Here is a 17694-nt window from a genome sequence, read left to right on the forward strand (position 1 = left end):
CCGCTCTAGCAAGTCTTCCTCGAAAAGGTCTGTCACCCTCGCCCGAGCAGAAGCTGAGGCGGCGAAAGTAAGATCCTCCTTCGCTGCACAAGAGATGCAGTTAAAGTTAAGACAAGCAGAGCAAGAAGCAGAAAGAGCTCGCCTGCAAGCAGATAGAGAAGCAGAAAGAGCCTGCCAAGATGCAGAAAGAGCCCGCCTGCAAGCAGAGCAAGAAGCAGAAAGAGCCCGCCAAGAAGCAGAAAGAGCCCGCCAAGAAGCAGAAAGAGCCCGCCTGCAAGCAGAGCAAGAAGCAGAAAGAGCTCGCCTGCAAGCGACCTTAGAAAGGCTTTCCGCTGAAAAAGAAGCAGCAGCCGCAATACCCAAAGCTGAGTTCTTAGAAGCCGTGGAGTTTCCTGAATCCGAGGGAGGCAGCGATGTACGTGGACCAGACCTTGATCGACAGGACCCAGCCCAACGCATCTCAGAATATGTCCACCAACATCCTAAAATTGAAGACAACTCTGATCCGTTATACCAACCAGCCTATGCATATTTCCAGAGATCTTTCCTCCAAACACCGTACTGGAAGCAGGAAGGTATACTGCGAAACGACGTCGACCACCAATACCGTCCTACGGAACAGAAGGTACAGCCTCCTCCCAGACAGACAGGGACACCCTTCGCTTCGGAATGGTTTTATACAGACTTTCCTAAGCCAGAAGCTCCTACCAGGTATGAGGATGCACCACACACACCGCATGACAACAGCACACCAGCTCACGTTAGCACTGACTCAGCCACTATGAACTTTGCAAGGTTCTTTACCCGCCGGGAGCTGGTGACCAAGGGACTTGTAAAGTTCACTGATCGAGCTGAAAGCTACAGAGCATGGCGAGCCTCTTTCCAGAATGCCATCAGAGACTTGCATGTTTCCAGTAGTGAAGAGTTAGATCTACTGGTTAAGTGGCTTGGGAGCGAGTCAGCTGAACACGCCAAAAGAATCAGGAACATTAACATAAAGTACCCACACACAGGACTTCGCATGGTGTGGGAGAGACTCGAAGAATGTTATGGGTCAATAGAAGCTATAGAAAACACTTTGTATAAAAGAATTGATGATTTTCCCAAGATAGCATATAAAGGGTTATCAAAAGCTCAGGGAACTGAGCGACTTGTTAATGGAGGTACACGCTGCTCAGGCAGAAGGTGACCTACTAGGGTTGGCATTCCTTGACACTGCCAGGGGTTTCAACCCGATTGTCCAAAAGCTCCCTTACAACTTACAAGAAAAGTGGGTCAGTCATGGGTCCCATTACAAACAGGCTCACAAGGTACTATTTCCTCCTTTCAGGGTGTTTGTAGACTTTGTTGCTCAGCAAGCTAAAGTTAGAAATGACCCCAGTTTCGATTTCACTATGTCATGTACCACTGCCTCTGGTGTAAAACCCAATAAAACACCAGTGGCAGTCCACAAAACTAATGTTACCTCCACAGGTTTTCCTTACAGGGCAAGTAAATCCTCTCCAGACGAGAACAAACCCTAAGATCTCAGCAAACACTGCCCCCTACACAAGAAACCTCATCCTCTACTAAAATGTAGAGCCTTCAGGGAGAAGTCTCTAGAAGACCGTAAGAGTTTCCTAAAGGAAAACAAGATATGCTTCAGATGCTGCGCGACGACCTCACACTTCGCCAAGAACTGCGAAACCAGTGTGAAATGCACAGAATGTAGTAGTGTGGAGCACAACACCGCCTTACATCCTGGACCACCCTCAGGGGTATCGTCGCGAGTAGAAGAGTCTGCCGAAAAACAGATGGACACTGACATGGACACCCCAGTGGTCACTTCTCAGTGTACAGAGATCTGCAAGGAACTCGTAGCAGGAAGATCCTGCTCGAAGATCTGTCTTGTCAGAGTATTCCCAGCGAGCCAACGGGATAAGGCAATCAAGGTATATGCAATCTTGGACGATCAGAGCAACAGGTCTCTAGCTAAGTCCTTTCTCTTCGACACCTTCAACATTGCTGGTCCCGGCTCTCCGTACTCCTTGAAGACATGTGCAGGTACTGTCGAGACGGCGGGGAGGAAAGCGACTGGATTCAAAGTAGAGTCTATGGACGGTCAAACCTGCTTATCCTTGCCATCAATACTGGAGTGCAACCAGATTCCCAACAACAGGTCTGAGATACCTACACCAGAGGTAGCAGCTCATCACACCCACATGAGATGTATAGCTCACCTGATACCGGAGCTTGACCAAGGAGCTCCTATCGTCTTACTCCTCGGAAGAGACAGACTACGGGTCCACAAGGCTAGAGGACAGATTAACGGCCCACAAAATGCCCCATATGCTCAGAGACTTGACCTAGGATGGGTCATTGTGGGAGACGTCTGTTTGGGTGGAGCACACAGGCCAACTTCAGTCAACAGCATGCTCACCAATACCCTCGAGAATGGACGTCCGTCTCTCTTCCAGCCATGCGAGAGCAGTTTCCTGATTAAAGAATTGCCACACCACACCCCTCCACCTTGTCCATTAGCTGATCCTTCCTGTGAAGACCATGCATGCGACGGTGAGCAAGATCATATAGGGTGCACAGTTTTCCACAGGACAAGAGAAGACAACCAGGTAGCAACGTCCATAGAGGACAGACTGTTCTTGGACATCATGGAGCGAGAGATAGTAAGAGATGAATCAAAGAGTTGGGTCGCACCTTTACCATTCAAACCACGGAGGCAACGCTTACCCAACAACAGAGAACTTGTCTACAGTCGATTTGTCTCCCTTACACGCAAACTGCAGAAGGCACCAGAAACAAAAGAACACTTCTTTACCTTCATGGAGAGAATATTCCAGAGTGGCCACGCGGAAATTGCACCTGTACTTCAAGATTCCGAGGAATGTTGGTACTTACTTACCTATTTTCGGCGTGTATCATCCGAAGAAACCAGGTCAGATAAGAGTGGTATTTGACTCAAGTGCCAGATACGAAGGTGTTTCTTTAAACGACGTCTTCCTGTCTTGTCCAGACGTCAACAACAGACTTCTGGGAGTACTTCTTCGTTTCCGCAAAGATGCAGTAGCATTTATGGCTGACATACAACAGATGTTTCACTGCTTCCTTGTTAAAGAAGAACACAGAAACTACTTGAGGTTCTTCTGGTACGGCGATAATGACCCCTACAAGGACATCGTGGAATATCGTATGAAGGTACACATCTTCGGGAACAGCCCTTCCCCTGCTGTCGCTATTTATGGCCTTAGACATTCAGCCAGAGAGGGTGAAGCAAAGTATGCATCGGATGTAAGATCATTTGTGGAAAAGGATTTCTACGTAGATGACTGCCTGAAATCCACACCCACAGATGAGTCAGCAGTCAGTCTCCTGAAAAGGGCACAAGAAATGCTCGCTTCATCCAATTTGAGGTTGCACAAAATTGCTTCCAACAACCAAAAACTAATGGCAGCCTTTCCCTCTCAAGATTACTCAACCAATTTAAAAGACTTGGATTTAAGCACGGACTCCCTTCCCATGCAGCGGAGCCTGGGTTTACTCTGGGATTTGAAAAAGGATGCATTCACCTTCCAGATCAGTGAAGAAGAGAAACCCTTCACACGTAGAGGCGTCCTGTCCTTTGTAAACAGCTTGTACGATCCTCTGGGATTTGTAACCCCTGTAACTATCCAAGGTAAAATGATGTTGAGAGACTTCACCCAAGAGACATCCGATTGGGATGATCAGCTTCCCAACGAGAAAAGAGACTTGTGGGTAAGATGGAAGAACTCTTTAGAAGCCTTGTCAAGTCTCTACGTGGCACGACCATATGCTTCTGTGCCATCAACAGAAATCAAGATGCACAGGCTTTGTATCTTCTGCGATGCCTCAACCAAACCAATTGCAGCAGTGGCGTATTTGAAAACTACTGACATCAATGAACAGTGCCACGTAAGGCTTGTTATGAGCCGGACAAAACTGGCCCCACTCCGTGAACACACAGTACCCAGACTGGAACTCTGTGCAGCTGTGCTAGCAGTAGAGTTAGCTGAGCTTATCTACACAGTAGATTCTACACAGACAGCAAGGTAGTGTTGGGGTACATTGGCAATGAAACTCATCGCTTTTATGTCTATGTCAGCAATTGGGTGCTAAGGATCAGGAGATCCACCCACCCTGAACAGTGGCACTATGTGTCCACGCACCACAATCCGGCGGACCACGCAACCAGATCCGTTGAAGCAAGACACCTTAAGGACACAACCTGGTTTACTGGCCCTACATTCTTATACCGTTCGACGCCATACGTGGACGGGTCAAACATCTTTGAACTGGTAGATCCAGAGGCAGACGAGGAAATCCGCCCTCAGGTGTCCGTTCTACGTACGGTGACTAAAGACAATCACCTCAAATCCCACCGTTTCAACAGGTTCTCAACTTGGAACTCGCGTGTTCGTGCCCTCGTATGTTTGATTCACGTGGCTCGGTCTTATAAGTCAACGTCACCCGCCATCCAGAAACCTAGCAAAGGTTGGCATCACGGCAAGCTTGCCTTTACCGTACCAAACATCAAAACCGGTGATGTCATTCTCATGAAAGACAGCCAGTCTCACCGTAATGAGTGGCCACTAGGCCTCATCACTAAAATATTCCCAAGCAAAGATGGGAAGGTGCGTAAGGTCGAGGTCAAAGTAGGCAAGTCTGGGGAGAGTAAACTATTCCTCAGACCAGTTGCGGAACTTGTCTTACTGTTTTCGCCAAAGGAACCTGTAGGTGGCATCGGTTGATGCCAAGCGGGGAGTGTTCTGTCCTTCTAATAGGACAGCGTGGTTCATATATCCATTAAAGAGTTTTAGTACCATAGTTCTGGTTTTTTGCTGTGTTATAGCACCACCCAGTGGTGGATAAATTTATTACCTGTGTTTTTCTTAGTGATTATTAGAGTGTTGCATTATGGGATTGCACCAAAGCATCATGGGATAGGGGAATCCCCCATTTTCTCTCTGTGTATTTTCCTGTACACTCGTGTTAATCTGCTGTGTTGGAACTACTTCACTTACTTGCCACCCGGGTTAAGTTTATCCGGTAAGATTGTTATCCCTGTTCTTGCAATATAGTGTTCTACTAATGTGATTATTGCATAGCAGCTAGTACTTAGGAAATCTATTACCAGTCACTTGCTGTATGTAGTTATATGTAGAAGTTGCATCATCCTGTATACTTTTCTATTAGTTGTAAAGTATCAGCTGTATTGTTATTTGGCTCAATACTTATACGTATCTTTTATATTCTTATAGTTTTACCGCATTTCAATACCTGTTACCAATAAACAAGTTAGACTACAGAGAACAGTCTGCTTAATTTGGAAGACAGAAGTGGTTTATGCTGTATGTTTGATCACACACCGTATCAACGTGGATGAAGACAGAACACATTAATCCCACAGAATACTTATGGAGGGAGTTGAAGCTCCGAGTTGCCAAGCAACAGCCTCAAAACCTTAATGATTTAGAGAAGATCTGCAAAGAGGAGTGGACCAAAATTCCTCCTGACATGTGCGCAAACCTTATCATTAACTACAAAAAAACATATGACTGCTGTGCTTGCCAACAAGGGTTTTGCCACCAAGCATTAAGTTTTGTTTGCTAGAGGGATCAATTACTTATTTCTCAATGCAAAATGCTAATTAATTTATATAATTTATACAATGTGATTTTCTGCATTTTATTTTTTATATACTATTTATATATATATATATATATATATATATATATATATATATATATATGTTATTTAATGGATCAGACATTGACTTACAGAGTCATCACCCATTGATGTTCAGGAGAATTTCCTGTCTTTGCGTAAAAATACTGGGAAAACATTGCGTAAAAGAATCGGAACGTTTTGTGACCCCGGAGGAGAACATACCTTGGCATGCTGGACCTCACTATATACAGTTAGGGATTGTTGCTCTTTTTGACTCTCATGATAAAGATTTTGCTCATGTAATGGAATCTCTCCCACCTATAAAATCAATACAGAAATAAATGGAAAAATGGGAAATCCACTGTCATTCATTTAGAAAAGCGAAGAATTATAAACCAGGTAAGACGTCTTCAGGTTCCTCAGGTCATTATACTCAAGACGCCATTATCTACAGCAGAATAAATCTATTACTAGACTAAAAGCTGCACAAATTCCTAGCAGATTATCTGCATTCAGTTCATGTTGGCAGACATTAAAAATACAATGAAATATCCAAGTATCGGATTTCTACAAATCACCTCTGCTCAAATGGAGTCTTTTGCTAAATGTTTTTCATTATTGAAAAAGTGAAGATTTCTAACCTGCCCGTACGTCGTTGAAACTTCATTTTTTTTACTTTTTCCTAAAACAAAAAATAAAAATAGCAATTTATATTTAATAAAGAGATGGGTACACTGACACTTGGGGGAGAGCAGGATAATAAGAGGATAATAACACTTGGCTTGGGGTGCAGGATAATGACACTTGGGGTACAGGCAGGGCCGGACTGGCCATCAGGCAATTCTGGCAAATACCAGAAGGGCCTGTCTGGCAATGGGCTGCCTTGTCTGCTACGTTATTAGCAGAATCTTTGTTATCAAGACACCCATACTGCTAAGAGTTGTGACGGAGCACAAATTCGCTGACCCAGTCACTTACCCCAGCAGGCCATGGGTATCATTAGAAATATTGGTCTTGTAGGAAATCGTGCTTTCCTCCATCCATGGTAATATTGGTAATATATTCCAATTTGGTGCTTGGGAACAGGGACAGAATGGGCCTGTGTGATTTCAAATGCCAGGACTGAAATTCAGCCCCAGTCCGTACCTGGGTACAGGATAATGAAACTGACACTTGGGGTACAGGACAATGACACTGACACTAGGGGTACAGTATAATGACACTGACACTTGGGGTACAGGATGATGACACTGGCACATGGGGTACAGGATGATGACACTGGCACTTGGTGTACAGGATGATGACACTAGCACTTGGGGTACGGGATGATGACACGGACACTTGGGGTACAGGATGACACTTGGGGTACAGTATAACGACACTGGCACTTGGGGTACAGGATGACGCTTGGGGTACAGGATAATGACACTGACACTTGGGGTACAGGATAATGGCAGTGACACTTGGGGTACAGGATAATGACACTGACACTTGGGGTAGAGGATGATGACTCTGACACTTGGGGTACAGGATGATGACACTGACACTTGGGGTACAGGATAATGACACTGACACTTGGGGTACAGGATAATGACACTGACACTTGGGGTACAGGATAATGACACTGACAATTGGGGTACAGGATAATGACACTGACACTTGGGATACAGGATAATGACACTGACACTTGGGGTACAGGATAATGGCGCTGACACTTAGGGTACAGGATAATGACGCTGACACTTGGGGTACAGGATAGTATCACTGACACTTGGGGTACAGGATGATGACACTGACACTTTAGTTACAGGATAATGACACTGACACTTGGGGTACAGGATAATGACACTGACACTTGGGGTACAGGATAATGACACTGACACTTGGGGTACAGGATAGTATCACTGACACTTGGGGTACAGGATGATGACACTGACACTTTAGTTACAGGATAATGACACTGACACTTGGGGTACAGGATAATGACACTGACACTTGGGGTACAGGATAATGACACTGACACTTGGGGTACAAGATAATGACACTGACACTTGGAGTACAGGATAATGGCACTGACACTTTGGGTACAGGATAATGGAACTGACTCTTGGGGTACAGGATAATGGAACTGACACTTGGGGTACAAGATAATGATACTCGGTACAGGATAATGGCACTGACACTTGGGGTACAGGATAATGAAACTCGGGGTGCAGGAAAATGGCTCTGATATTTGGGGTACAGGATAATGACACTGACACTTGGGGTACAGGATAATGGTGCTCACACATTTGGGTACAGGATAATGACACTGACACTTGGGGTACAGGATAAAGACACTGACACTGATACGTGGGGTACAGGATAATGACACTGACTCTTGGGGCACAGGATAATGGCGCTGACACTTGGGGTACAGGATAATTACACTGACACTTGGGGTACAGGATAATGACTGACACTTGGGGTACAAGATATTGACACTGACACTTGGGGTTCAGGATAATGACACTGACACTTGGGGTACAGGATGATGACACTGACACTTGGGGTACAGGATAATGAAACTGACGCTTGGGGTACAGGATGATGACACTGACACTTGGGGTACAGGATGATGACACTGACACTTGGGGTACAGGATAATGACACTGACACTTGGGGTACAGGATAATGACACTGACACTTGGGGTACAGGATAATGACACTGACACTTGGGGTACAGGATAATGACACTGACACTTGGGATACAGGATAATGACACTGACACTTGGGGTACAGGATAATGGCGCTGACACTTAGGGTACAGGATAATGACGCTGACACTTGGGGTACAGAATAATTGCACTGACACTTGGGGTACAGGATAATGGCACTGACACTTGGGGTACAGGATAGTATCACTGACACTTGGGGTACAGGATGATGACACTGACACTTTAGTTACAGGATAATGACACTGACACTTGGGGTACAGGATAATGACACTGACACTTGGGGTACAGGATAATGACACTGACACTTGGGGTACAAGATAATGACACTGACACTTGGAGTACAGGATAATGGCACTGACACTTTGGGTACAGGATAATGGAACTGACTCTTGGGGTACAGGATAATGGAACTGACACTTGGGGTACAAGATAATGATACTCGGTACAGGATAATGGCACTGACACTTGGGGTACAGGATAATGAAACTCGGGGTGCAGGAAAATGGCTCTGATATTTGGGGTACAGGATAATGTCATTGACACTTGGGGTACAGGATAATGACACTGACACTTGGGGTACAGGATAATGGTGCTCACACATTTGGGTACAGGATAATGACACTGACACTTGGGGTACAGGATAAAGACACTGACACTGATACGTGGGGTACATGATAATGACACTGACTCTTGGGGCACAGGATAATGGCGCTGACACTTGGGGTACAGGATAATTACACTGACACTTGGGGTACAGGATAATGACTGACACTTGGGGTACAAGATATTGACACTGACACTTGGGGTTCAGGATAATGACACTGACACTTGGGGTACAGGATAATGACACTGACACTTGGGGTACAGGATAATGAAACTGACGCTTGGGGTACAGGATGATGACACTGACACTTGGGGTACAGGATGATGACACTGACACTTGGGGTACAGGATAATGACACTGACACTTGGGGTACAGGATAATGACACTGACACTTGGGGTACAGGATAATGACACTGACACTTGGGGTACAGGATAATGACACTGACACTTGGGGTACAGGATAATGACACTGACACTTGGGATACAGGATAATGACACTGACACTTGGGGTACAGGATAATGGCGCTGACACTTAGGGTGCAGGATAATGATGCTGACACTTGGGGTACAGAATAATTGCACTGACACTTGGGGTACAGGATAATGGCACTAACACTTGGGGTACAGGATAGTATCACTGACACTTGGGGTACAGGATGATGACACTGACACTTTAGTTACAGGATAATGACACTGACACTTGGGGTACAGGATAATGACACTGACACTTGGGGTACAGGATAATGACACTGACACTTGGGGTACAAGATAATGACACTGACACTTGGAGTACAGGATAATGGCACTGACACTTTGGGTACAGGATAATGGAACTGACTCTTGGGGTACAGGATAATGGCACTGACACTTGGGGTACAGGATAATGAAACTCGGGGTGCAGGAAAATGGCTCTGATATTTGGGGTACAGGATAATGTCATTGACACTTGGGGTACAGTATAATGACACTGACACTTGGGGTACAGGATAATGGTGCTCACACATTTGGGTACAGGATAATGACACTGACACTTGGGGTACAGGATAAAGACACTGACACTGATACGTGGGGTACAGGATAATGACACTGACTCTTGGGGCACAGGATAATGGCGCTGACACTTGGGGTACAGGATAATTACACTGACACTTGGGGTACAGGATAATGACTGACACTTGGGGTACAAGATATTGACACTGACACTTGGGGTTCAGGATAATGACACTGACACTTGGGGTACAGGATGATGACACTGACACTTGGGGTACAGGATAATGGCTCTGATATTTGGGGCATAGGATAATGTCACTGACACTTGGGGTACAGGATAAGAACACTGACAGTTGGGGTACAGGATAAGAACACTGACAGTTGGGGTACAGGATAAGAACACTGACACTTGGGGTACAGGATAATGACACTGACACTTGGGGTACAGGATAAGAACACTGACACTTGGGGTACAGGATGATGGCACTGACACTTGGGGTACATGAAAAAAACACTGACACTGATACGTGGGGTACAGCATAATGACACTGACACTTGGGGTACAGGATAATGGCACTGACACTTTGGGTACAGGATAATGGAACTGACACTTGGGGTACAGGATGATGACTATTGGGGTACAGTATAATGACACTTACACTTGGGGTACAGGATAATGATACTCAGGGTACAGGATAATGGCACTGACACTTGGGGTACAGGATAATAAAACTCGGGGTGCAGGATAATGGCTCTGATATTTGGGGTACAGGATAATGTCATTGAAACTTGGGGTACAGGATAATGACACTGACACTTGGGGTACAGAATAAGAACACTGACACTTGGGGTACAGAATAATTACACTGACTCTTGGGGTACAGGATAATGGTGCTCACACTTGGGGTACAGGATAATGACACTGACACTTGGGGTACAGGATAAAGACAAAAAAAGGAGAAGCCAGCACTGCTTATGGTCCGAACGCAATACAAATGATGCACATGCACCTACTGAATTCTAACTGTAGTTCAAATATGAGACATTTAGCAAATAATTAATCAATTTTATGAGCTACCCCGCCACTTTACGGCAATCTCATAATGGGGCAGTCCTACACTACGTATTTTATTAACATTGTGCCATTACGGCCTCCTAGATGTATAAAAAAAGCATAAAAAGAAAGACACCATTACTTTACTATGACATGCAAGCTGTACATGGAGCATTTTCAGAATCACTCCCTTGGTGCCAGGAAGGAAAAGCGTAGGTGAAGGCCGATCAGGTCCTGTACGGACATATCAGATCTGGCTTCCACACCTCCAAAACTAACTACAGTTAGAATTCAGTAGGTGCATGTGCATCATTTGTATTGCGTTCGGACCATAAGCAGTGCTGGCTTCTCCTTTTTTTTTCTTTTACAGGATAAAGACACTGACACTGATACGTAGGGTACAGGATAATGGCACTGACACTTGGGGTACAGGATAAGAACACTGACACTTGGGGTACAGGATAATGACTGACACTTGGGGTACAAAATATTGACACTGACACTTGGGGTTCAGGATAATGACACTGACACTTGGGGTACAGGATAATGGCTCTGATATTTGGGGCATAGGATAATGTCACTGACACTTGGGGTACAGGATAAGAACACTGACACTTGGGGTACAGGATAAGAACACTGACACTTGGGGTACAGGATATTGACACTGACTCTTGGGGTACAGGATAATGGCGCTCACACTTGGGTACAGGATAATGACACTGACACTTGGGTACAGGATAAAGACACTGACACTGATACGTGGGGTACAGCATAATGACACTGACACTTGGGATACAGGATAATGGCACTGACACTTGGGATACAGGATAATGACACTGACACTTGGGGTACAGGATAATGGCTCTGATATTTGGGGCATAGGATAATGTCACTGACACTTGGGGTACAGGATAAGAACACTGACACTTGGGGTACAGGATAAGAACACTGACACTTGGGGTACAGGATATTGACACTGACTCTTGGGGTACAGGATAATGGCGCTCACACTTGGGTACAGGATAATGACACTGACACTTGGGTACAGGATAAAGACACTGACACTGATACGTGGGGTACAGCATAATGACACTGACACTTGGGATACAGGATAATGACACTGACACTTGGGGTACAGGATAATGGCTCTGATATTTGGGGCATAGGATAATGTCACTGACACTTGGGGTACAGGATAAGAACACTGACACTTGGGGTACAGGATAAGAACACTGACACTTGGGGTACAGGATATTGACACTGACTCTTGGGGTACAGGATAATGGTGCTCACACTTGGGGTACAGGATAATGACACTGACACTTGGGTACAGGATAAAGACACTGACACTGATACGTGGGGTACAGCATAATGACACTGACACTTGGAAAACAGGATAATGACACTGACACTTGGGGTACAGGATAATGGCACTGACACTTGGGGTACAGGAAAAAAACACTGACACTTGGGGTACAGGATAATGAAACTCGGGATGCAGGACAATGGTACTGACACTTGGGGTACAGGATAATGGCACTGACACTTGAGGTACAGGATAATGACACTGACACTTGGGGTGCAGGATAATGACATTGACACTTGGGGTACAGGATAATGGCACTGACACTTGGGGTACAGGATAATGACACTGACACTTGGAGTACAGGATAATGGCACTGACACTTGGGGTACAGGATAATGGCACTGACACTTGGGGTACAGGATAATGACACTGACACTTGGGGTACAGGATAATGACACTGACACTTGGGGTACAGTATAAAGGCACTGACACTTGGGGTACAAGATAATGACACTGACACTTGGAGTACAGGATAATGACACTGACACTTGGGATACAGGATAATGACTCTGACACTTGGAGTACAGGATAATGGCACTGACACTTGGGGTACAGGATAATGGCACTGACACTTGGGGTACAGGAAAAAAACACTGACACTTGGGGTACAGGATAATGAAACTTGGGATGCAGGACAATGGTACTGACATTTGGGGTACAGGATAATGGCACTGACACTTGGGGTACAGGATAATGACACTGACACTTGGGGTACAGGATAATGACACTGACACTTGGGGTACAGTATAAAGGCACTGACACTTGGGGTACAAGATAATGACACTGACACTTGGGATACAGGATAATGACTCTGACACTTGGAGTACAGGATAATGGCACTGACACTTGGGGTACAGGATAATGGCACGGACACTTGGGGTACAAGGTAATGGAACTGACTCTTGGGGTATAGGATGATGACTATTGGGGTATAGTATAATGACACTTACACTTGGGGTACAGGATAATGATTCTCAGGGTACAGGATAATGGCACTGACTCTTGGGGTACAGGATACTGACACTTGGGGTACGGGATAATGGCACTGACACTTGGGGTACAGGATATTGACACTGACTCTTGGGGTACAGGATAATGGTGCTCACACTTGGGGTACAGGATAATGGCACTGACACTTGGGGTACAGGATAATGACACTGACACTTGGGGTACAGAATAATGACACTGACACTTGGGGTACAGTATAAAGGCACTGACACTTGGGGTACAAGATAATGACACTGACACTTGGAGTACAGGATAATGACACTGACACTTGGGATACAGGATAATGACTCTGACACATGGAGTACAGGATAATGGCACTGACACTTGGGGTACAGGATAATGGCACTGACACTTGGGGTACAGGAAAAAAACACTGACACTTGGGGTACAGGATAATGAAACATGGGATGCAGGACAATGGTACTGACATTTGGGGTACAGGATAATGACACTGGCACTTGGGGTACAGAATAATAGCACTGACACTTGGGGTACAGGATAATGGCACTGACACTTGGGGTACAGGATAATATCACTGACACTTGGGGTACAGGATAATGACTCTGACACTTGGGTTACAGGATAATGACACTGACACTCGGGGTACAGGATAATGACACTGACACTTGGGGTACAGGATAAAGGCACTGACACTTGGGGTACAAGATAATGACACTGACACTTTGGGTACAGGATAATGGAACTGACTCTTGGGGTACAGGATGATGACTATTGGGGTACAGTATAATGACACTTACACTTGGGGTACAGGATAATGATACTCAGGGTACAGGATCATGGCACTGACACTTGGGGTACAGGATAATGACACTGACACTTGGGGTACAGGGTGATGGCACTGACACTTGGGGTACAGGATATTGACAATGACTCTTGGGGTACAGGATAATGGTGCTCACACTTGGGGTACAAGATAATGGCACTGACACTTGGGGTACAGGAAAAAAACACTGACACTTGGGGTACAGGATAATGAAACTCGGGATGCAGGACAATGGTACTGACACTTGGGGTACAGGATAATGGCACTGACACTTGAGGTACAGGATAATGACACTGACACTTGGGGTGCAGGATAATGACATTGACACTTGGGGTACAGGATAATGGCACTGACACTTGGGGTACAGGATAATGACACTGACACTTGGAGTACGGGATAATGGCACTGACACTTGGGGTACAGGATAATGGCACTGTCACTTGGGGTACAGGATAATGACACTGACACTTGGGGTACAGGATAATGACACTGACACTTGGGGTACAGGATAATGGCACTGACACTTGGGGTACAGGAAAAAAACACTGAAACTTGGGGTACAGGATAATGAAACTTGGGATGCAGGACAATGGTACTGACATTTGGGGTACAGGATAATGGCACTGACACTTGAGGTACAGGATAATGACACTGACACTTGGGGTGCAGGATAATGACATTGACACTTGGGGTACAGGATAATGGCACTGACACTTGGGGTACAGGATAATGACACTGACACTTGGAGTACAGGATAATGGCACTGACACTTGGGGTACAGGATAATGGCACTGACACTTGGGGTACAGGATAATGACACTGACACTTGGAGTACAGGATAATGGCACTGACACTTGGGGTACAGGATAATGGCACTGACACTTGGGGTACAGGATAATGACACTGAAACTTGGGGTACAGGATAATGACACTGACACTTGGGGTACAAGGTAATGGAACTGACTCTTGGGGTACAGGATGATGACTATTGGGGTATAGTATAATGACACTTACACTTGGGGTACAGGATAATGATTCTCAGGGTACAGGATAATGGCACTGACTCTTGGGGTACAGGATACTGACACTTGGGGTACGGGATAATGGCACTGACACTTGGGGTACAGGATATTGACACTGACTCTTGGGGTACAGGATAATGGTGCTCACACTTGGGGTACAGGATAATGACACTGACACTTGGGGTACAGGATAATGACACTGACACTTGGGGTACAGGATAATGACACTGACACTTGGGGTACAGGATAATGGCACTGACACTTGGGGTACAGGATAATGACACTGGCACTTGGGGTACAGAATAATAGCACTGACACTTGGGGTACAGGATAATGGCACTGACACTTGGGGTACAGGATAATATCACTGACACTTGGGTACAGGATAATGACACTGACACTTGGGTTACAGGATAATGACACTGACACTTGGGGTACAGGATAATGACACTGACACTTGGGGTACAGGATAATGACACTGACACTTGGGGTACAGGATAAAGGCACTGACACTATGGGTACAAGATAATGACACTGACACTTAGAGTACAGGATAATGGCACTGACACTTTGGGTACAGGATAATGGAACTGACTCTTGGGGTACAGGATGATGACTATTGGGGTACAGTATAATGACACTTACACTTGGGGTACAGGATAATGATACTCAGGGTACAGGATCATGACACTGACACTTGGGGTACAGGATAATGACACTGACACTTGGGGTACAGGGTGATGGCACTGACACTTGGGGTACAGGATATTGACACTGACTCTTGGGGTACAGGATAATGGTGCTCACACTTGGGGTATAGAATAATGACACTGACACTTGGGGTACAGGATAATGACACTGACACTTGGGGTACAGGATAATGACACTGACACTTGGGGTACAGGATAATGGCACTGACACTTGGGGTACAGGATAATGACACTGACACTTGGGGTACAGGATAATGACATTGACACTTGGGTTACAGGATAATGACACCGACACTTGGGGTACAGGATATTGACAATGACACTTGGGGTACAGGATAATGGCACTGACACTTGGGGTACAAGATAATGACACTGACACTTGGAGTACAGGATAATGGCACTGACACTTTGGGTACAGGATAATGGAACTGACTCTTGGGGTACAGGATAATGGAACTGACACTTGGGGTACAGGATGATGACTATTGGGGTACAGGATAATGATACTCAGGGTACAGGATAATGGCACTGACACTTGGGGTACAGGATAATGAAACTCGGGGTGCAGGATAATGGCTCTGATATTTGGGGTACAGGATAATGTCATTGACACTTGGGGTACAGGATAATGACACTGACACTTGGGGTACAGAATAAGAACACTGACATTTGGGGTACAGGATAATTACACTGACTCTTGGGGTACAGGATAATGGTGCTCACACTTGGGGTACAGGATAATGACACTGACACTTGGGGTACAGGATAAAGACACTGACACTGATACGTGGGGTACAGGATAATGACACTGACTCTTGGGGTACAGGATAATTGCGCTGACACTTGGGGTACAGGATAATTACACTGACACTTGGGGTACAGGATAATGACTGACACTTGGGGTACAAAATATTGACACTGACACTTGGGGTTCAGTATAATGACACTGACACTTGGGGTACAGGATAATGGCTCTGATATTTGGGGCATAGGATAATGTCACTGACACTTGGGGTACAGGATAAGAACACTGACACTTGGGATACAGGATAATGACACTGACACTTGGGGTGCAGGATAATGACATTGACACTTGGGGTACAGGATAATGGCACTGACACTTGGGGTACAGGATAATGGTGCTCACACTTGGGGTACAGGATAATGACACTGACACTTGGGTACAGGATAAAGACACTGACACTGATACGTGGGGTACAGCATAATGACACTGACACTTGGGATACAGGATAATGACACTGACACTTGGGGTACAGGATAATGAAACTCGGGATGCAGGACAATGGTACTGACACTTGGGGTACAGGATAATTGCACTGACACTTGAGGTACAGGATAATGACACTGACACTTGGGGTGCAGGATAATGACATTGACACTTGGGGTACAGGATAATGGCACTGACACTTGCGGTACAGGATAATGACACTGACACTTGGAGTACAGGATAATGGCACTGACACTTGGGGTACAGGATAATGGCACTGACACTTGGGGTACATGATAATGACACTGACACTTGGGGTACAGGATAATGACACTGACACTTGGGGTACAGTATAAAGGCACTGACACTTGGGGTACAAGATAATGACACTGACACTTGGAGTACAGGATAATGACACTGACACTTGGGATACAGGATAATGACTTTGACACTTGGAGTACAGGATAATGGCACTGACACTTGGGGTACAGGATAATGGCACTGACACTTGGGGTACAGGAAAAAAACA

The 17694-nt window shown here is 45.5% G+C and overlaps 1 protein-coding gene across 1 annotated transcript in view; it reads right to left on the minus strand.

Annotated features, from left to right (window-relative positions):
• The window catches only part of LOC143769481 (SLAM family member 9-like), a 152172-nt gene that overhangs the window by 9662 nt on the left and 124816 nt on the right, over positions 1-17694 (minus strand). Inside the window, exons 5-6 of the mRNA XM_077258098.1 lie at positions 6324-6364; positions 5905-6000 (exon numbers count right to left, since the gene is read on the minus strand). Coding sequence (XP_077114213.1) covers positions 5905-6000; positions 6324-6364 — 137 coding nt within the window. The remainder of the gene's footprint in view (positions 1-5904; positions 6001-6323; positions 6365-17694) is intronic.

The sequence above is a fragment of the Ranitomeya variabilis genome, chromosome 1 (assembly GCF_051348905.1).
Source record: "Ranitomeya variabilis isolate aRanVar5 chromosome 1, aRanVar5.hap1, whole genome shotgun sequence".
Taxonomy (NCBI): Eukaryota; Metazoa; Chordata; class Amphibia; order Anura; family Dendrobatidae; genus Ranitomeya; species Ranitomeya variabilis.